The sequence below is a fragment of the Urocitellus parryii genome, chromosome 9 (genome assembly GCF_045843805.1).
Source record: "Urocitellus parryii isolate mUroPar1 chromosome 9, mUroPar1.hap1, whole genome shotgun sequence".
Lineage (NCBI taxonomy): Eukaryota > Metazoa > Chordata > Mammalia > Rodentia > Sciuridae > Urocitellus > Urocitellus parryii.
Window position 1 is genome coordinate 27,643,262 of NC_135539.1, and position 21,865 is coordinate 27,665,126.

At 52.3% G+C, this 21,865-nt stretch overlaps 1 protein-coding gene across 3 annotated transcripts in view; it reads right to left on the bottom strand.

Moving 5' to 3' along the window:
• Hip1 (huntingtin interacting protein 1) overlaps positions 1 to 21,865 on the bottom strand; it is a 131,018-nt gene that overhangs the window by 3,443 nt on the left and 105,710 nt on the right. For 2 of the 3 annotated variants that reach the window (XM_026396851.2, XM_077802279.1), the window contains exons 10-31: positions 19,809 to 19,884; positions 19,561 to 19,701; positions 19,138 to 19,235; positions 18,453 to 18,525; positions 17,217 to 17,400; positions 16,693 to 16,781; positions 16,215 to 16,331; positions 15,247 to 15,348; positions 14,932 to 15,075; positions 14,425 to 14,560; positions 12,528 to 12,614; positions 12,175 to 12,282; positions 11,961 to 12,097; positions 7,793 to 7,903; positions 6,987 to 7,045; positions 6,567 to 6,660; positions 4,398 to 4,498; positions 4,022 to 4,127; positions 3,042 to 3,165; positions 2,596 to 2,657; positions 802 to 910; positions 159 to 240 (exon numbers count right to left, since the gene is read on the bottom strand). In XM_026396851.2, the coding sequence (XP_026252636.1) occupies positions 188 to 240; positions 802 to 910; positions 2,596 to 2,657; positions 3,042 to 3,165; positions 4,022 to 4,127; positions 4,398 to 4,498; positions 6,567 to 6,660; positions 6,987 to 7,045; positions 7,793 to 7,903; positions 11,961 to 12,097; positions 12,175 to 12,282; positions 12,528 to 12,614; positions 14,425 to 14,560; positions 14,932 to 15,075; positions 15,247 to 15,348; positions 16,215 to 16,331; positions 16,693 to 16,781; positions 17,217 to 17,400; positions 18,453 to 18,525; positions 19,138 to 19,235; positions 19,561 to 19,701; positions 19,809 to 19,884 (2,311 nt within the window). In that variant the 3' untranslated portion in view covers positions 159 to 187. The remainder of the gene's footprint in view (positions 1 to 158; positions 241 to 801; positions 911 to 2,595; positions 2,658 to 3,041; positions 3,166 to 4,021; positions 4,128 to 4,397; positions 4,499 to 6,566; positions 6,661 to 6,986; positions 7,046 to 7,792; positions 7,904 to 11,960; positions 12,098 to 12,174; positions 12,283 to 12,527; positions 12,615 to 14,424; positions 14,561 to 14,931; positions 15,076 to 15,246; positions 15,349 to 16,214; positions 16,332 to 16,692; positions 16,782 to 17,216; positions 17,401 to 18,452; positions 18,526 to 19,137; positions 19,236 to 19,560; positions 19,702 to 19,808; positions 19,885 to 21,865) is intronic. The other variant, XM_026396852.2, reaches the window with a different exon arrangement.

Genomic DNA, 21,865 nt, shown 5'->3' on the forward strand with positions numbered 1-21,865 from the left:
CCAGCCTGGATACTGAGAGGTGGGGAGAGACAACAGATCATGGATTCAATCGGGGAGTCCCTGAGGAGGGGGTCATGCAGGTCCCCGGTTCTAGTCAATGGGAAGGTGTGGGACCGGGTCTGTGGCATCACAAACACAGAAGGGTGACGAGCATTTACACTCTGACGTCTGGGGCGCGGGTTTGGCTCTACTCTTTCTCGGGGACGGCTTCTTGCAACGTAGATGGAGACGCTTCTGCTCCTAAAAGACAGTGATAATCTATCACATGGCACTTGTGAACCAACCCCAACTGCCACCATAACCATGGAGCAATCATCCGTCCCCAAGTTCAGTGTCTAAGAAACCCCAGGAGGTATGTGTAGATGGTCCCCAGAGTCGGTCAAGTCTACCAGGAACCAGCGGCCTTGGTGAGATTCGGGCGGCCACTCTGGATGTGTGGAGAAGCAGCACAGAGACACTGGCTGAGGGTGGTCTCGGGGCTGGAGGCCTAAGTAAGACCCCATCCCACCCCATCTCTCCTCCTCAGCCCGTCTCTCGGCCATCGTGGCCTGTTGCTGGCTGTGGACAGTCAGAACCTGACCATTATTCATCCACTATGGCCTCCATGCTGGGAGGAGATGAAAGTCCCAGGGTCCAACCTGGCGAGTGGCCTGGGAAGGCGTGGGGGAGGGCGAGCGTGGGATGAGCTCCCTGGTCAGTGTCCAGGCTGCGGCGTGGGCTTCCCACCCACTGGGTTACCCCGTTAGACCTGAAGGTTACCCCACGGGCGCGAGGACCCCGGGCTCATAGGGGCCAGCTCACCTTCCTCCCAGCCCTCGGCCACGCCGGCCAGCTCATAGTGCTTCTTGCGGAGCTCTCCCAGCCGCTGCCGCTCCTTCTGGAGGTCGTTTTCCAGCTCGAGCACCCGGACCTGTCGGGAGGGAAGTGGTTTTCTTCTTCTGCAAGACCTGTCTGGTTTGGACGGAAGCCCCGTCCTCCGTGAACAACTGGACAGGACCACAATCACAGGACGATGTGGCCCGCAAAGATCACCCTCGAAAACTGAAACCTACACGGCCGGAAGAGCCCAGGGGTTCAGATACAGGAGGACTATTCCAGGCAGAAGGGAGAGCGGGGCCAAGGTCCAGGAGGAAAGGGCTTAAGGTGTCAGGAGAATGGAAAGAGCCCCGCATGGGTCCTGAGAGAGGGAGAGGGTCATGAGATGGCTGAGACACAGGCTGGATATTGTCCTAGTGTAAAGCAAAGGCACTGGAAGGTTCTAAGCAGGGAGGTGACCTGTGGTCCTGTGTGTTTTTAAAATATCACATGGAGAAGGAGTGGACAGTGGCAGGTCCAGAGTGGGAGCATACTGGCGCCAGCCAAGTGGTTCCTTCCTTGTTTTACAATTAAAATTGATTAGAGTCAACTTAAAACATGCAGAAGGACGGAGGCAGCCGGTGCCTTCCGCCCACCTCCACCAACTCTCCACTTCCAGCCAGACGGCCTCAGCCCCCCAACCCGGCCCTGCATTGGACGATGTTGAAACAAACACTTGTAAATGCCAGGGGCCAGCTGCTCTCGAAGGTAGAAGATGGTGGCTGAGACCAGGGGAGGGAGATGGGCGACAGCGCAAAGAGTGAGGTTGTTTCTCAAGACTCAGAGTCACAAGATTGCTGGCTGGGAAGAGAGGGATCATGGACAACCCCTACTTTTGTGGGTCAGCACCCGGGTGCTGGTGGCAATGCATTCACCGAGATGGAGACAGTGGGGGTGGGGACCTGCTCTGCAGGTTCTGTTGAGATACTTATGTGGCATCAAATGGAGACCAAGCAGGAACTGGAACAGAGAGTAGACCTAGGCTGAGGAGAATTTGGTGTTTACCAGCATTAAGATGGTGTTTAGCCAGGTGTGGTGGCGCACGCCTATAATCCCAGCAGCTCGGGAGGCTGAGGCAGGAGTATTGTGAGTTCAAGCCAGCCTCAGCAACTTAGCAAGACTCTGAGCAACTCAGCGAGACCCTGTCTCCAGCGAGGCTGGGAAGTGCTCAGTGGTTGAGCATCCCTGGGTCCAATCCTCAGAACAAAGATGGTATTTAAAGCCAAGAAGGACGGAATAAAACCACTGAGCAAGAAGTCTTTCAGTATTTACATGGCAATGTGGCTACATAAGACGCTGAGTGACTATCTATAGTACTTCAATAATCCCAATCTGAATTTTACCCCAACCCCAGCGGAAAGATGTCAGATTTTTTTCCTAGGACCCCACTGATTCCTGTGCTGCATAACTTTACTGAGCCACAAAATGAAACAGCATCACCTTTGATGAAGTTACAGTGGATCCACTTTTTTCTTTAAATTAAAGTTTATTTCTAATTTGTATCAGCAGTTTTTGAAAGAACTGCCTATAGTAGGACTATTAAATAAGTTTGTGGATTGCTCCAAGGTCCCTGATCACTAAGGGTTAAAATTCTGGAATCTACTAACCACTGCTCCCCACCTCCAGCTTCCTGCAGTCTCATTTATTTTCTATCTTAGGCTGAACGTGCACCCGTGTTCATCCCCTGCCCAAGGGTTTCTCTGGCTTTCCTCTAGGGCATAGGATTGGGGTTGCTCTCACCTGGGAATCCATCTCCTGGCGTTTGATCTGGGTCAGTGTCATGCTTGAGAAATCCATATTGTCTGCAAGGACAGAAATAAGAAGGCCTTATCACATGGTGTCCCTGGCCGACGCTCCCCTGAGAGGTGGTGACACCAGTGTTCTGCTGAAATGCCTGGCTGGCCACTGGCCAAGATGTGCGTGAAAGTAACGGAGGGATTAAGGGGAAAGAAGATTGAAGAGATTGTGGGGCAGCCGGGATCTGACCTCTCCAGGGCCACCAGACTCAGAGCAGAGAAATGACAGAACAGAAATCTACTTAAGGGCCAGTTGCTGAAGCAATATAAGCAGCCTGTGTACTGTGCCCCACCTGGTGAGGAGGTGAGCTTGGGGGACGGAGATGGAAAACAACAGCTTACAACAGAACCGTGGGGAGGGCGGTGAGGAGGGGTATAGAGAACGGCTACCTGTCTCCTCTATCTGTGATTTGCCCGAAATGGTGGAGGCCACGACCCCCGCGGTGGCCTGGTTCACTCCCCGAGAGGCCTGCTGAAGCTGGGCGAGGTTGGGACTGTCCTTGTCAGCTTTCACCTGCCAGGACAAGGCAGATTGGGTTCATACCACACCCGGAGCAGCAGGGCTGGATCAGACAGCTGGTCTGAGGATTTGAGACCCTCTGTTGTCGCCAATCAACTTCTCTGTTGTCTGTGGGGTCAGCTCCTGGCACGTCCCCAGTCTAATCGATTAATCCTGGCTTCCTGGCCAAACTCTAGCTTTCTCGCTCATTGATCAATTCTTACAGTCGTGAAAAACAATTGGGGGCTGGGCATAGTGGCACACACCTGTAATCCGAGTGGCTCAGGAGGCCAAGGCAGTAGGATCACAAGTTCAAAGCCAGCCTCAGCAACTTAGTGAGGCCCTAAGCAACTCAGTAGGTTTAATCCCTGGTACCAAGGGGAGGGGGGAGAAACCCAACAATTTGGGCAGCAAGAAATAAGGATGAATGAATACCAGTCACTGAGTGGGACCCTGGGCTCTGGTTACGAGCTGTGTGTAAGGACTGGCTGGGGCAGGGGTTCAAGTCTGGAGACCGAGGAGGAGAAGCAGTCTTGGTTATTCAGAATCTAGAGCCACACCAGGTGACCTGATTGATCAGTGTGCCGACTGGCTCCCTATCTGAGTGTTCCTTAAATGCCAGGACTGCTAATCAGAAGCTGGGCAGGCTAGGACCCTCTAAGGCCACTTGACAGGAGTGAGGAGATTGCAGGAGAGCCTGTGGCCAGCTAAAAAGGGCTCCTTGCTGGATTCAGGCCTCCAGAAGAGTGGGGTATGGGACCTCTAGAGGCAGAATTTTTGTTTGGGATTCAACCGACCCAGAAGGTATAACCCATCTGTCCTTGGGGTCAGTCCCACTTAAGTGTCCTGTGGAATCCAGCACGGGTCCTACCTTCGATGCCGCCACCAGCTGGGCTGTGCTAGCAGCAATTTCATGCGAACACACCATCAGCTCCTCAAACTTCCCTCTGCCTTGTACCACCAGGTCAGCAGCATCCCTGGCAGTCAAGAAGGCAGAGGATGGACAAGGTCACACGTGGCCAAACCCCTACAATCCCGCTGCCAGCCCAACCCTGTCCCTAGCCAGACAGGTTCTGCCTTTGTCGCACCTGGGTTCACCAGGAGACCGAAGGTCCCTTTCAAACTTGTAGCCCCACTGCCTTATCAACCATTCATCAGGGGACGGATTTTTCTCTCTCCTTTTGCTGTTCCCTGAGGGGGGTCAGTGGAAGGGGGATTGGGAAGGAGCCCTGGCCCCACACACTTACACCATGATGGTGGCTCCCCAGCCTACGGCTTTGGAGGCTGAGATGAGTCCCTCTGTCCACCGAGAGTTCTTGGCATAAAATTCTTTAGGGGATGCAGTCCCCTGCGGAAGCAAAAGGTAACTGTGCTTTGGGGACTTTTACCTATCATGTCCCACCGGGTCTTCACTGTAACTCAAGGGAAGCAAGCATCTTTACTCCCACTTCACAGATAAGAGAACTAAGACGCAGGGAAGCAAAAGTATTCTTCCCAAGGTCACCCAGGAAATAGGGGAAGTAAATCTGGGGATTTTCTGACACCAAGGCCTGTGGCATTTCTATTATCATCACTGTGTGTCTGTAGTTGGCCCTCAGTACCTGCAGACTCCACGTATGGATTCAACCGGCTGAGGATTGAAAATATTTGGGATAGAAACCCCGTATCTGTACTGAGCATGTGCAGACTTCTTGTCATTATTCCCTAGCATTCACACTCTATCAAATCAGGTATTACACTGGTATTAAGATCATTATATTATAGTCTAATCGTAATTATAGTGCATTATATCAAGTCAGGTATCAGATCAGTAATGTATAAGTAATCTAGAGATGTTTTAAAGTATATGGGAAACTGGGGTTGGTGGCACATGTCTGTAATCCCAATGGCTCTGGAGACTGAGGCAGGAGGATCACAAGTTTGAGGCTAGCCTCAGCAACTTAGCGAGGCCCTAAGCAACTTAGTGAGACCCTATCTCAAAATAAAAAATAAAAAGGGCTGAGGGTGTGGCTCAGTGGTAAAGTGCCTCTGGGTTCAACCCCCAGAACTTACTCCCTGAAAAAAAGTAAATGGGAGATGTGCATAAGTTATGGGCAAACACTGTGCCATTTTATATGTGAGACTGAAGCTCCTGGATTTTGCATCGGGGAGATCCTGGCACAGTTCACTGTGTCCACTGAGAGCCTGTACATTCTGTGAGAAACATGAGTGGGTTGCGGTCTAGAGTCTGCAGGCTCTCCATGATTTGCCAAGAGAAGGGAAGACAGGGAACACTTTTCAAACATGATTTCTGCTTGGATTTTAAAAAGGGGTTTATGCCTCGGAAGAGTCTGAGAGTGTGCAGAGGCTCTTGGTTGGCTGCATCTTTCTACTGGAGGAACAGACCCCAGGGCTAGAAGCAGCACCTCTGGAGCAGAGAGGCTCTTCCTCTCTGGGATGAGTCCGGCTCTGCCCCTGCCCTAGACAGCGCTCTGCTTCCCAAGCTGCAGCTGTTACAGCATATGAGGGGCCCACAGGCCAGCGCCAGCCCCAGCAGAAGAGTGGGAAGGAACCCAAGGGACGTGTGGGCCAGGGGCTGACAGCAGGCTCTCTGGGGCCCGAGCACAGGCCAACTCTGCCACTGGGTGCAGGCCGGCTGCGTCCTTGTGCACGGTGAGCATGGCTGGCCCTCCGATATCTGCAGGTGCAGCCAAACACAAACAGAAAGTAGTTTCAAGACACTAAGTCTGGGCAGGGGCTGGGGCTGAGCAGCAGAGCACTTGCCTAGCATGTGTGAGGAGGCACTGGGTTTGATCCTCAGCACTGCATATAAAGAAATAAATAAAATAAAATAAAGGTCCATCAACAATTAAAGAAAAAATATTTTTAAAAGTACTGTGTCTGTACTGAACAAACATGGAGGGATATTTTTCTTGTCATTAATCCCTAAATAATGTAGTGTGACAGCTATTCCACAGCCTCTGTGCTGCATTAGGTATCATCAGTCACCTGCAGGGCAAGGGCGTGCAGGAGGGTGTGAGCAGACTCCACACCAACCCTGTGCCACAGGGTACAAGGGATCTGACCACCCACGGGTTCTGGTATTGAGGAGGGTCCTGATACCTGACAGAGGGGTGAGGGCATGGGCCTGCTCCTGGGCTTTGCCCAGGTTCCTCACTTCCTCCTCAGAGGACCTGGACATGCAGTGTGCACGGGGTTCCCACAGCCAGTCCACCTGAGGTGTGCGAGCTGCAGCTGGAAGCTGTGTCTGGCTGCCCTTCTGGGAGTGGGGAGGCCCCCTAGTGCCTGCTGGTGTCCAGATCAAATGACTGCTGTGGACACAGGACAGGCCCGCAGCTCAGCTGGACTCCAGGGACTGTGGGGGAGCCACAGTCAAGGCCCGTGAGGCCTGGCCCTGGGATCCAAGCAATGCTCACCCTGCCGCTCTCCACGATCTCCCTCTGTAGGTCCTTCGAGGCCACAATCAGGACCTGGATGGTCTGCATCAGGCTGGTGCAGGAACCGAGGATCCTGTTGAAAAGAGAAAAATGAACAAAAAACATGTCAGACACAGAGGCCAAGACAAACTCTCCTCTTCATTAGCCCAAGCCACAGCCAACTTGGAAAGGGAAGGAGAAGCAGGGAATGCGCGGAGGTTGCTGGGACACCCAGTGAGGTCGAGTGAGAACCCCTGGCTGTGGATTTGGTAAGGAGCAGCCGGTCGTGGTTCCTGGGGTCTGTCTGCCCCATGCTGCAGTGGGAGCCCAGATCTAGTCCTAGAGGGCATGCAAGATATGACCCGGCACCGGGAAGTTGGATCCTGCTCACCTGGGCACTGCTGTGTGGCTCGGACTCACCTTTCATTCACCTCTAACTTCACGCCTGTGTCCCCTGCTCGAGATTTGCTGAGCATTTCCTGTTAAAAGAAGCTTGGTTTCCACATGGGCCACATCCTTCTGGAGTACTGAGAGACCACAGTGCCCTTCTGTGCCCGCTCCCACGTGCCGTGGTAGCTCAGAATCCCGGATCTGGATGTCCCCATTTGTGTCCTTGCAGGGTTTGGGGAAAGGGCCCAGCCCTCTCATCTACTGGGAGTGGGGGTGGGCACAGCTGCAGCAGGTGCTCTGTGGTCAGCAAGAGTCTTGACCTTCAGGAACTCAAGCTGACGTGCACAGAACTGGCTCCTTGTCCTCAAGGCAGGTGCTTCCACCAGGGCAGCTGGCTTGAGTCTCCCACCAAAGGGGCAATATGTGACCTTTGCAATGGTGCCCACTCAGCTTTTTGTGAGATTTGTTACGACGGATGAGGGCTGCCACTTAATGCTTCTGGGGTAGGTGTCCTTATCACTGCCATTCTATAGACAAGGGGCTGAGTCTGGGCTAGGTGGACATAACTAACAAATCATGCAACCTAATGAGCGGCAACCTAGAACCTGAACCCCGGACATTCTGACACCAAGGCACCTGACCCTTGAGGAATCTGCTCACCTTCCTTAAGTGACGACCTCTTGTTTCCTGCCCCTCACGGATGCAGTGATTTGGGTTTGGGTTTCTTTTATACGGGCCTTTGTAGCCTTCGTGAATGACCAAGACACGTCTAAGGGGCAAGGTTGCCCAGGAGCAGCTGCAAGTGTTGTTTAGAAGATCTTGCACTCACGTCCTACCTCTATCCGAGCTGTGGCAGCTTCAATGGCAGCCGAAGTGGCAGCCATCTCCTTGTCCACGAGGTCCCCCAGCTCCTCCTGTTTGATGTCCAGGCCCATGGGCAACAGCTCCTGTGAATGGCATCACAGAGAATGACACTTTGACCTCTGCTCTGATCTTTTGTAGACCTTCTGAGACAGAAAGGGTAGGAGGCCCCACGTGTCATGGACCCCATCTGGAACTGCGTGTTCCTTCCCCTCTCCTCTCACTCAGAACCCCTCCTTCTAGGAAGCCAGTGTCTGACTCCAGAGCTCCTTCAGCTGCAGCCGCTCGGGCCCTCAGGCTCATATTCACACACACAGCTGTCCCTGCAGCATGGGAGACCTAGGTATCTTTACACAGGTGTCCCCAACAAGCCCGACCCTTGCTTGACATTGCTTCCACAGCAACCCCCTGAGGCAGTTCCTATTCCTGCTGTACAGTGGAGGCCAAGGTCCAGACGGGAAACACCAGACCAGTCACACTGCTGACAAAGGGCAGGCAGGGGCCTGATCGCATGTCTAACTGCTGCAAAGCCCGAACCATCGTGTGTGATCCATACTAGAGCACACAATTCTAGGAATAGTTTAAGGAGTAAAAATGGACTCCAAAACACTATGCGATGTATGAAAACCTTCGGCATTCCATTGATAAGTACAATTTTTTACATTTTTATGTTATCAGTTGAGAAATACGTTTTTAAAAGAAAAAATACTCATGTTACCCACCACTCAATTTAAGGACTCGTTTATGAAGCATTATCATTTGGAAATGCATTACCTTTGAAATCCCCTTTGTATGCTGCCTGGATTCTCTCTTCTCCCTTCCTCCCTCTACTCCAAGATAAACAGAGGTCAGGAGGGTGAGGGGTCACTTTTTTTTTTTTTGGTATTAGAGATTGAACTGAGGAGTGCTTTACCCAATGCTTATTTTTTATTTTGAGACAAGGTCTTGCTAAGTTGCTGAGGCTGGTCTTGAACTTGCTATCCTCTTGTCTAAGCCTCCCAAGATCTGGAATTATGGGCCTATGCCATCACACCTACTTAAGATTTCATTTATAGAAGGTCTATAACTAACAGTATATTATTTAGGCAGAAAAAAAAGAGGACATGGTCTATTATCTTTTCTATTATCCTCCTCTAGAAAGCTAATTAGGCATTCTTTTTTCCCTCTTAATAATTACATTCCAATTTATAGAACCACTGCCACACTGCGAAATTCTTTCACTTCCATCTTCCAGTTCACTAATCTTCTCTTTAGCTTTGTTTAATCAACTGCTGAAATTGGATACCAAGTTATCACTTTCTTTTTTTTTTTTATAATGATTTAGTTTACAGATTTTTTTTTGTTTATTTAGTTTGTTTATGTGGTGCTGGGGATCAAACCCAGTGCCTCATGCATGCTAGGGAAGCACTCTACTACTGAGCCACAACTCCAGCCCCCAAGTTATCACTTTCAATGATTATATTTTTCATTTCTAAAAGTTCTATGGCTCTTTTCCAAATATTCCTTGGTACTTCTGAAAATTTATTCCTTTGTCATGTTTATTACCTTTTAAAAAATGTCTTTAAATGCATCAAACATACTTACTGTAAACTTATATTCCTTGGAAATCTATCTGTGAACCTTCTTTGGGGTCTAAATTCAAAGAACATTCCTCTATCGATAGCTAGGATCTTTTGCCAGGTACCTAGGCCTCTCACAACCCAACAGTGTTAATTTTCTGTTTGGGGTTTTCCAGGCCATATAAATAGTATGAAATTAGATCTTATATCCATGGTATCTTGGGGTTAAAATTTCTCTAGGGACCTGTTTCTTCTCTCAGAACCAAGGAAGAGAGACGTCTCTTCTGTAGGGCAGGTTCTGGGTACACTTTCACTGCTTTTTGAAGTATGGCACGTGAATTCGTGCCTTGAGGATGACCCCACTGCTCAAGGTGTGGTCGATTCAGGATTCCTTTTTTGGGAGGCAGGATTTCCATCTCCACCTTTTGGCCTACTCAGTCCTAAGTCTTGTTTCTTCTCTCCTGTGTCGTTATGTGTGGATGATCCAAACTCCAGGTCAGCAGAGAGGGGCAACGTCTGTAGGACAAATGCTGACTCTAGCAATCCTCAGGACTTCCTTAGCTTTTAGCCAGTTTGATCACTCAATTTAAAATAATAATAAGAATAATTTAAGTTTATCCAGCATTGTCCATGTCCTGGGAAAGATTATTTGAATACCTGGTCGATCTACTGCCAGAAAGGAAGCCAGTCCGTGACCTTCAATCACACTTCTCTTTGCTTTCATTAATGTAATTTTCATGTCCTCAAGGGGTCCTCCGTATTTACTTAGTCCTAAGTTTACCTAACTGGGCAACACACTGAGGAGGCTCTCCAGCAGGCTCTGCCAGTGCTGCCTATGCCACCACCTCCCACTTAATAACACTGCAATAAGATGATTTTAATGCTGAAGCAGGAAGGTGATCATGCCATCCGGGTGGGAAAGAAGCTAGCGGCTCCCGACTGTTGGCCTAACTACAGCCATCTTTATGCACACTGTTCTTATTCTCAAGAGACAGAAACTTTCTGGTCTCTGTTCTCTCCTTGATAGATAAAAAGTTGCCCATCTCTGTTCCCAAGAAACAGTAACTTGCCATCTGCAAAATCAGGTGATGTTTGCTATGCCAGTCACAAGGTCTAAACCCGCCCCTAATGGATGGCCATGATTCTGGCCTATAAAAGGTAATGCTCAAGGGGGAGCTGCTGCTGCTCTCCCTCTCCTGCCGCTCTCCCTCTCTCCCTCTCCTGCCATTCTCCCTTGCTTGCTGCTTCTCTCTCTTTCTCCCTCTCTGGGTAGAGCAGCCTGTCAGGGGCCTGACAATAAATCTGCTGATGCCTCTGTCCTCGGTGTGCCCGTAATCACTCCTGTGCCAGTTTCTTTCACCCCCACCTGCAGTCCAGGGCTCTCGGTCTTGTGCCCACTTTTCTCAGCATGTACCTTCCCCTGTCTGCTCTCCTCACGTGGACATTCAAGCATTGGAACACTTGTAGGTCTCTACCACCTGCCAGATATGCTGGAGGCTAAGAAAGTCAAGGCCTCTACCTCTGAGGACTCACCTGGAGAGCATCAGAAAGGTAAGCAGATGCAGGACAGTGCTGAGGGCAAGGGGAGGGGGAGAGGGCCCAGCAAGGTGAGATAAAGGCCAGAGAGTAAGATCCTTATATGTCAGGCTGCATACTTTGATTTTTGTTATCAACGAAGAGCTATCATCAAAACTCTGTTTTGCGAAGAGAGCAGAAGGAGGAGGCAAGGAAAATGATCAGAGGGAAAGTCCCAGTGGGGGCTGGGGATATAGGTCAGTGTGGTCAGTGGTGGAGTGCTTGCCTAGCACGGGCAAGACCCTGGGTTCCACCTAGGAACAAAAACAGAAACAGGGTGTGGTACCCTCAACTATGATCCCAGCTACTCAGGAGGCTGAGGCAAGAGGATCTCAGGTTCAAACCCAGCCTCAGCAACTTAGGGAGGTCCCGTCTCAAAATAAAATAAAAAGGGCTGAAGATATAGCTTAGTGGTAAAGCACCCCTGGGTTCAATCCCTGGTACAAATGCAAAACCATGAGTCCAAATGGGAGGTGAGGAGACCTGAGCTCTGGCCCCTACCCCTTCTTTCCCTAATCTTAGGGCACATTTTAGGAATTAATTGAATGTTATCTAATACTGAACTCTTCACATAGATCTCTATTATAGCTCTTGCCACACTGTAAAGTAATGGCTGCTTTTCTTACTTTTCCTTCCCATAGAGTTCACATGCTTTTGACCCCACGTAACTCCACCTAACCCAATGTCTGGTACGTGGGACACAGTCACTCCATCTTTATTGAATGTATAAATATGCTCTTGTCTCCAATGTAGGTGTCACCTGCTCAACCAGATAACAGTCTTTAGAGATAGCAAAATTGCTTATCCTTCTTTGCTACTGTCTGGCATGGTGACGATGACAGTGCCTTCTCAGTGAGCAGCCAGTGAGCTCAATATGGCTGGAAAGTGCTTCGGGAGGTTGTGCAGAAAGAATTGGCCATGGCCGGAGTGTCACGGCTCCCCTGGAAGCTCAACAGCTTCCACACCTACGAGTGATAATCGTTCTCCAAGACAGTAACGCTGAGGATACCTCGCCGATGGCCTTGATCTTTAAGAGGCAGGTCCTCATGCTGGTGCTGTCTGCTTTCTCCAGGGCTTCCTCTTCCTCCAGGGAGGCCAGATAGGCAAGAGCCTCCCTGCCGTACTGCTTACAGGCCTCAGTGAGAGCTGGAGAGGCAAGGGACAGTGACTCACGGCCCCTGCTGGCCCTCTTCCAGGGGTGGCCCCTCCTCCCTAGTACTCACAGTCAGCGGGCTCGGGCGGGGCCCTGAGGCTGGTAGTGCTGCCGTGGGCCAGGGTCTCACTGGTCAAGTGGGCCAGCAGGGTCACTGAGTGAAGAAGCTCACCAATATCTGCAGAGGAGAGAAGGAGGGTCCCTCAGCCAGGTCCAGGTGTCCTGTTCAGACCTGCTTCCTCCCTACTTTTCTTTTTTAACCTGTGACTTATTTCTTTTTAAAATTTATTTTTATATGACAGGGGAATGCCTCACAATTCTTATTCACCCTCCCTGCTTTCGAGTCACACAGCACCACGTCTGACCACTCTGAGCCCAGCCTGGCTGCCCCTAACGACAGAGCCCATTCTTTGGCCTTCTTACCTTCTGGGCAGGCCAGATACTGGCTCCGGCTCTTTTCCAGTTGCTCAATGCAGCTGAACATGGACTTGACTTTGGCAAGAAGGTGATCTTTGAGAGGGAAGACAGGGCAGTCAGGACCAGCATTCTGAGGAGGTATCCCCATGCAGCCGCATCCTGCTTCATGAGCACATGATGGATGGCTGACCCAGCCCTACAGAACTGCCCTAGGACATGGGAAGGAAGGTGGTGGCTCCGTGGTTCTGCTGTGACCTACGTGGCCCTCCTCCTGCACTTCAAGAGCTGCACTGCTGTACCTGTCTGGTTCCATAGCCAAGAGCCAGGACACCCCACTGTGGCCTGGCTCCACCTCGCCCCTCTCCATGGCCCACCATGGGCATCCGGGCTCTCCCATGAGGTCCTTCAAGGACCTCTGCGTCTGGTGGTGTTGAGCCTGACCTTGGCTTTCTGGTGGTTCTGCCTTCCTGCTCTGCACCCCACAGTCATTCCCACAGCTGCACTTCTGGCCACAGAGCTCAGGACACCATGCAACTCCAAGGCACAACAGTGGCTCTCTCACATGTCCAGGTGTGGCTCCTGACCCTGCTCCCCCATCAGCTGGTCAGTGTCTCATCTGAAAATAAGGTCTCAGGGCCCCTTAGGGCCCAGGCTGGGTGGAGGCTCGCTGGAGCTTTGAGTGGGGCCTGGCACAGGCAGTGCCCAGAACTGGCCAGTGGTCTCTCGGCACTGTGTCCCTGCCCCGCTGCTCTCCACTACTCCAGGTCTCTCCTTTCCAGCCCCAGCTCCCATCTCATCTCTCAGTTGCCTGCATCTCCTGTGAGCTCTTCCTGCCCTGTGCGTCACCCGCCAGGGCCTTCCCACCTGATGACAAACCAGCACCAGAGGCTCCCGCCCTCCTCTGCCTGTCCTTCAGGACCTCCTCAGTCTGCCAACATGTCCCTTTGGATTAAAAATGAGATCTGTTCTTGGCTGCGTCCGTGGTCTGACAAATTTCCAGTGCTTGGGGGCTCTTCCACCTACTAGGGACAGAACCCCTGTGTCCTCCAGGGGAGGTCTCCTGAGGCTTGGGACGCTGCTGAACTTGCATGTTCTCAGGACTCACCTACCTGTGCAGTGGGCTCTGTTCATTCTGGGATCATGATGGATTTTAATTTTTCTTTATCTTTTGGTACCAAGGATTAAATCCAGGGTGCTTAACCACTGAGCAACACTCCCAGCCTTATGTAAAATATATATATATTTGTTGTTGTTGTTTTGAAATATGGTCTCACTAAGTTGCTGAGGATGGCTTTGAACTTGTGATCCTCTGCCTCAGCCTCCCAAGCCTCTGGGGTTACAGATGTGCCCTGTGCCCAGCTTGGATTTTTATTGCTATGCCACAGCCTGCTTCATGGCCCTCCCACCCCCATGGAGCCTTCAAGATGATGAGCAGCTTTCTCTTTAGAGACACAGGCTGCTGGGTCTCCTTTTATGCCTTAAAGCAAAAACCCTGGAGCCAGGTACGGTGGCACACACACAGCAGTAGGAGGCTGAGGCAGGGATCACAAGTTCAAAGCTGGCCTCAGTAATTTAGTGAGACCATCTCTAAATATATAAAAAAGGGTCGGGGACGTAGGTCAGTGGTTGAGTGCTCCTGGGTCAATCCCTGGACCTCTACCTCCCCGCAAACCCCGACCCTGATTATCTCAGCATTCTGCTCAGAGTGACACACTGACTGCTGCCCATGCCCTGTGCCCAGAGCTTCTGACCTAACTGACCTGAATGGGGCCTGGGCATCCGAGACTCTGACGTGCAGCTGAGCTGAGAACCCCTGAGCTATGTTTCACGTGGGATTTGGTGCCAACAGACAGCACCAGGCCATGCAGACGCAGCACCGCGGGCAGGGCAGGGGTAAGAGTACCTGCGGATCCAGCGCAGCTGATGAGCGCGGGCTCCTCCATCTGGCTCAGGGCCTCCTGGATCACCAGATCCGCAGCCTTCCTAGACCCCACCAGAAGCCTCTTCTGCTGGTCCTTAGCAAGCTGGCCCATAGATTCCTACAAGTGGCCCAGGGATGCGAGAGTCAGCCATGGACCCCAAGAGAGCCCTGAGTATCATCTGCCTGGGACCTTGCTGGGATCCTGGCCTCTCAGCTCAGGTGGTCACTAGTGGGGTCCAGGCCAGGTGGCTCAACACAGAGACCGCTTGAACCATGGCCACAGGAGACTGCTGGGCAGTCCCTGAGACCCACTCTCCACTCTTGGGGGAGAAGGCCCAGTGCGTCCTTTCTCGTAGGACAGAGGGCACTGTGGGCTTGCTCTTTGGCTGGCACCAGGCACCGTGCCTACCAAAAGCCTCCGGACCCTTCCTCAGAGGCCCATGGTGTGAGTTGGTGGTTGCTCAGCCCTGGTGGGTGTCCACGACGTGCCTGTGTACTGGCCAGTTTGAGCTGGGTGCCTTCCAGCTGTTCTCGAAGGGTTACTAATTCCTCTTCCTGAAGAGCCACGGTGCTGGCCAAGCTGCCCCGCTCCTCCTCCAGTTCAGCGACCTTCATTGTCCATTTTGCTTCTGACTGCAACGGAGACCATGGGAAAATTAAACCGCCCCCTTTCCCCAGGTCCAGACCCACGTCCTGGCCCCAAGGAGCAGAAATTGAGGTTTCTTCCACCTCACACTCACTGCCCCCTGAATACACGCCAATAGATAGGCCAGCCTGGCCATGGGCAGGACGCTGGGGGCTCACCTCGGCAGAGGTGTCCAGGCTGCTGTGGAGGAGCTGCAGCTCCTGTCTGCTGGTGGTAAGTTCTTGCTTCAAACTCTCTAGAATGCCCTGCTGCTCTTGAGTCTGAAAGAGAAGCCAAACCGGAGGTCTCTGGGCTGGGTGACCACTGGAGGGAACACAGTAAGGAAAGTCCCCTGAGCTGTCAAGGCCAGACTGCCACTTTACTGTATGTAAGATAAAAAGTGCAGGGGAGGTGATACCTGAGACTGTACCCCTTCTGGCTAAGTCCTCAAGGGAGGCCTTCCGAGGATAATTTCCAAATGCCATACTTGAATCCACAACACTAATCAAAGTAAAACCAGACCTTAAATTGACACATCCCAACACCTGCTACAGCTGGCTGCACATCTCGCCATCGCAAATCGCCCCTTTCCTGGAATTCTTTCTAAGGAGTGTTTTTTAAAGAGTTGGCACTTTAGTAGGAATTCATGACTAACATGTTCAAAAAATGATTTAAAAAGAAGAGAAAATAACCAAAGGCATCAAATAGTGAGGGAGCACCGCTCGGTGACACTTCTTTCTTTAGGTGATGTGTTCTTTTGATTTGGATTACAGACACGTGCACAGGGTCCTCTAAGGCTCAGTGTCCAGTTTTGCTCATGTGACCTTACTCCACCCCAAGCCCCAGCACGATGGAGTTCTCTTGCTGGCAAGTCTGTGAGTGCGTTCCTCCCCTGCTTTCCCTCCCTGGAACTCTCCTTGGGAAACTTCTACTGGGAAACCCCATTCGACTCGGGTCCCTTCATTACCTCCTGCTCCTAAACCACATGTGCACTGGTGACTGTGCCCCGATGTCCTGTGAGGTCTCCAAAGGCCCTCCCAGAGCCTCCATGGAGAGGATGACAGACGGCTTTGATCTGTGGTGGGCCTGAGGCCTCCCCTCCAACCGCCCCTATGACCCCACCCCTGGGCATCTCTCCTCCACACACCTTCTGCTTGGCCTGGCTGCTCACACGCTCCATGGAATCTTCTAGCTCTTTTTTCTCTCGTTCCAAATCCACCTGGGCTTGTCTGGCCACAGACACCTGTTTGGTCACCTCTGCATTCTGTAAGGGAAGAACAGAGTCCTGAACTGGCGTCTCCTGAGCCTATGGGACATCTTGCATCCAGAACCGACAATCCCATTCGGACTGTGAGAGCTGGGTCTGGGTGTCACCTTCCCAGGCAGAGGGGGGTCAGAATCAAGCCACCTCCTTCAGGTTCTGTCTCTCCAATGTTTACAAAAATAACAGAAATGGGTAATTCTATGTGGGGCTGGCACCCAAGATGGAGCTCAAGGTACGGAGGCGAGGGGCCTTGAAAGGCTGAGGTTCCCCAGAGGAGGCAGCTCTGGGCCTGAAGGAGCCTGAGGCCTATGCTGCTGGCTCCCCGTGGGGCGGGCTGTGGCTGGAGGGGTGAGGGTCCTACCTTCCGCAGCAGGTCGGCATGGTTCTGAACCAGCTCGCTGTACTTCTCCTTCAACTTGCTATACCGCTGCTCATTGGCCTGGGCCTTCCCTGCAGGGTCAAGGCTGAGGTGAGGCATCTGCCATGCTGGGGCCCTCTGCCCTTGTTCCAAGTAACCTGAGGGCCCCAAGGAGGCTCCTTTTCCCCAGGAGCATAGACCTTCTTCTCCCTTAAAAATCCTATTTATATCAACTTCTTTGGAAAGCTGTCTTTAAAAAAAAAGAAATTCATGCCTCCTCAGTATTTCCGTCCCTGGGATCCATATCACCAGGGGTCCTGGCTTATAGGATGGTTTTTCCTCAGGCCTCTGTCCTGTCTCCCCTCTCCCAAGGCATCCTCTGCATTCCCCGTCCTGTGGGCCCAGAGGTGCCTCCTGTGGGGCACCTGCTGCCCCCGAACCTGCCCTCTGCTGGACCCTGGTTCCCAGTGAGCCTCCACCCCGTGCGCCCCACCCCGACCCGGGGCCCAGCCTAGACGGTCGCTCACTCTCGATCTCCGTCAGGCTCCGCTGGGCCTTCTCCGTGTCCTCCCGCTGCTTCCTGAGTTCGTCCAGCTCGGTCCGCAGGAACTCGCAGTTGTCAGCTGCCTGTCGCCCCAAGTGCTGCTGCTCGGCCAGCTCGGCCTCCAGCTCGCTGACTCGGCCCTTCAGCTGCAGCATGGCCCGCTGGCTCTGCAGGAGGGACCCGGTGGGCCATCTGGTCACCAATGGGCCGGGCATGCAGAGCAGGACATGCCCAGTTTCCAGCTCAGAGAAAACCAGGTGGGCCTCCGCATGGTGGGTTCCTCACCCACAGCTCCCACCAACCACAGAGGGAGGATGGTGTCCAACAGCCGAGCGTCTGCACCGAAGCGAGCTGGCCTCTCTCTTGTCATTATTCCCTAACGAGGCAGCTTAACAACTCTGGGAAGCACGTATGCTGGGGCTCCGCGATGGGAGCGCCTGCCTGGCACAGGTGAGGCACTGGGTTTGATCCTCAGCACCACATAAAACAATAAATAAAATGAAGGTATTGTGTCCATCGACAACTAAAATTACTTAAAAAAACTAGTATGCGGCATTATGTATTATAAGTAATAAGAAATGACTTAAAGGATAGGTGAGGATGCACGTGTTTTATGTAAAGCAACACCATTTCATATAAGGGATTTGAGCATCTACAGGCCTTAGTATCTGCTCACTGGTGCTTGGGAACCAGTGCGCCATGGATACTGAGGGAGGACCCCAGAGGCCTCAGTTTTCCTGAGCACCTGGCTCCCAAGGTCTCAAGAGAATTGAGCCTCTGGTCACCATGAGCCCAACAGGGCTAACCCCCGTCACTCTAACTAGGACAGAATTCCCCTGCCATTGCCAGCTCCACCCATAGGACCTGGAAGGAGGAGGGAGATGCAGGGCCTGTCCCCTTGAATCAGTCTTCCGACCAGCTTCGGGGCAGGAATGCTGTAAACCAGGTCCACACACAGGCACCGAGAGTCCCAAACCAAGCTCTTCCTGGGCCATGTGAGAGGAACTGGAGCCAGGTGGTTACCATGGCTACCCCTGGGTTTCATGGGGACCCTGGTGCCTGTTTTATCCTCAGGGCACGTGCCATGGAGATGAGGCAGTCCAGGTGCTTTTGGCTTTGGCATTTCTACAAATTAACCTGCCTTAGGCTGTGGTCCAACTGGTATCGGGGGACACAGCTTTACGCTGCAATGAGTCATGTGATCAGGCCCAGTGCCTACCTCTACCTTCATGTTTTCCATCTGTGCTTTCAGCCCGCCGATCTCCCTGTACAGGGCCTCGATCAGGTGGTCCCTGGGGAGAGAAGGAGGACAGTGCTTCTGTCCCTCTTTCCAAAACACCAGCTTGGAGATTGATGTGAGGGGAGAGGTTAAAAGCAGGGGCTATTCCGGGAACATTTCCTCAACACTGCCCCTCACACAGTCGACCTTCTGCACCTGCGGGCTCATCCCAAGAATTCAACCAACTGCAGATTGGAAATATTTGAGGGGAAAAAAAACACCTGTGCTGAAGAGGTACAGATTTCTTCCTCTTCTCACTCTTCCCTAAACAATATGGTATGGCAGTGATGTCCCGTACATTGTATCGGTATTTTAAGTCATCCAGAGAGGATCTGCAGCACACAGGGGAAGTGTGTAGGTCCTACGTAATGACCACCCAATTTATGCAAGGACTTGCGCATCTGCGGACCTTGGTATCAGCGTTATGCTAGGAGTCACCTTAGCCCAATGTAAAGCCCACAGGTGCAGTCAGTGATCTTCTGGGATTAAGGGGATGATCCTCAAGGGTCAAGACATTCTTTCTCTAAGAGGCCTAAGGGTGAAGAATCCCTTGGGTTGGGTGCTGCGGATACAGCATGGCTCAACTCAGTCCCCGCACGATGAGTCGAACATGGCTGGGACTCACTTCTCATCCTTGCTCATGCCATTCTGGCTGTTGAAATTGAACGGATCGCTGCTGAAGGAGCTGCCAAAGATGTCGTCAAACTTGTTGTCAAATAAATTCTGCGATGACCAAAAGGGAGGGGGGAGTCAGAGACCAGGAGACTCCCACGTGTGGGTCAATGGTCGGGACCTCCCCAGGAACCACGGAGCAGGCTAGCCTCCTGCTTGTATTCTGAGAAGGCTGAACAAAGGTGGGAACATCAGCCTCTGCCTGTAGTCTCAGCTACTCAGGAGGCCCAGGCAGGAGGATCGCTTGAGCCCAGGAGTTGGCCTCCAACCCATCTCAAAAATAAACAGGGTGGTGAGAGCCAGTGCTCTCTCCCACCCGCATCCCCACACTTGGGGGCAACAGGAAGGGCCAAGCTTGTCTCCCAAGGGTCCTCACCTGCTGGGAGGCATCCATGTCCATGAGGTCATCCTTTTCTAAGATGGGTTCACTGTCAGGGGACGAGCCCTCTGCGGGGATGACCACCACGGGGCTGATGTGTTCTGACAGGGCCGAGGCTCGCAGGAAGTTGGGTGGGTTCTGAAGAGGGAGACACACTTTCAGCCTGCGTTCACCTGACAGGCCCTGCCGGCTGCAGGAAGGATCAGGGGACCCCACAGTGCCAGGGTATGGACAGGTGTGCTCACCTCTGGCAGCTGGGGGATCTGAATGAGCCGCTTGAAGTACTGGAGGTTGCTGGAGCGGTGGAAGAGATCTTTCAACCTGGAGGTGGAGAGGGCCTTAGGGGGTACTGGGTGTCCCTGCCAGCCCCGGGGAGGGGACAGGGCAGCGGCCCCCAGCTTCCCTACCCCTACCCAGCCCAAGGGCACAGGCTGTCAAGGAGATGGTCTCTGTGGTGCCAGGAGTCAATTATGATGCTACGGACTAGGGTCATTTACAGCCGGTCCTCAGTTATCTGGTGGCGAGGAAAGAGCGATTTATATCTGACTAAGGGTAACATCTAAAGAAATTGGCCTGTAGTTCCAGCAGCTCAAGAGGCTGAGGCAGGAGCATCATGAGTTCAAACCCAACATCATCAAAAGTGAGGCGCTAAGCAACTCAGTGAGACTCTGTCTCTAAATAAAATACAAAATAGGGCTGGGGATGTGGCTCAGTGGTTGAGTGCCCCTGAGTTCAATCTCTGGTACCAGAAACAAATAAACTGATTTTCTCAAAGGGTAAACCAACAAGCTCCTGGGAAGGGAAAGCTACTACGAAGCTGCACCCTGTTTTTGAGCTATACGTTGTCTCCCTATTAGAGCAGAAGCTTCTAGAGGGCAGGGGCTGATCCCTACTGAGCTGCATTTACCAAGGTCCCAGGCACAAAGGGATGTAAGTTGCGAAGAAAGAATGATCTGCCTGTACAGAGCCCTAATCTTGGAAGAACATGAACATGAAGAAACCAACTTATGATTTTTTGCAGTGCTGGAGTGGAACTGGGGGCCTCGCAACTGCCAAGCTCACGCTCAACCACTGAGCTCCGGCCCCAGCCCTGGAAGCCAAGATTTCTTCCTTATTCTCAAATCTCTATTTTGAATCTAAATACTGAAGACTGAGAAACCTGACAGCTGAGAATGATATATACTGAGAGGAAAGGGTATTTCGGATCCTAGCATCTCTACCTAGCAGCAACACTCTTTCCCGGGCTCAGCCTCATGGACGAAAGCCCTGGGGGTCTCGTGACAGCCTTCCAGACCCCAAGACTTAGGTGTGTTCCTGTGACATTGCTGCTGCCTGTGTGTGGAAGAGGAGGCGTGGTGTCTATGCACGGGAGATGTTGTCATAAGTTAGAAAAAAGCGGAAGGAAGTGAGGCCTGACCCATGTCCCCGTCTTTCTGGGCCGGAGCCAACAGTAATACTGACTAATGCTTTTGCAAGCTACCGGAATCTAACATTCCAGGAACTCGACCCCGGTGCCTGTCTCCTAGGATTTCATAAGTCGTTCATTACAGAATGTGTACTCAGTGTTCCCCAGTGGAACAGGGGAGCCGGGAGGTGGCTGCAGCCCTGCACTTGGCCTTCAATTGCTCCTGGGGAGCCAGGAAGAGAAGCACAGCATCAGGATGCAGGAGTCATGGTCACCGATGAAGAGGTGAACCAGAAAATGCGAGGACTGGCATTGACCGTGCCAGGCCAGGGGACCCTTCTCAACTCCAGGGTCCTCCTGCCTCTGGACCCCCTTTCCCCTTTTCTTGGGATAATTACGTTAGGGATGAGCTGTACCTCTACATTAGTCACCAATTTTCGCCCCCAAATGCACCAGGGTAATTTACTCCTCAGCCAGACACGCTCCTCCTTCCCTAGACCAAGCAGCTCAGGCATCTGGCTTCTTAGCTTGCAAAATTCACCCCAGGATTTCTCGATACTCTGTGCTTGTTATGGATTAGATGTAAGGTGTCCCCCAAAAGCTCATGTGTGAGACAATTCGAGAAGGTTCCGAGGTGAAATGATTAGATCGTGAGAGTGGTGACCTCAGAGTGCGCTGGTCCCCTAGTGGGGAGTAACTGGGTGGTGGCTGTAGGCAGGTAGGCTGTGGCTAGAGGAGGTGGGTCACGGGGGGGGGGGGGGCGGCTTTCGGTTTATATTGGTGGTGAGGGGAGCGCTCTCTCTCTCTTTCTCTCTCTCTTTACTTCCTAGTGCCACATCCCTAGCTGCTGTCCTTCACCACTCGTCCGCCATGACCATCTACCTCACCTCAGGCCCC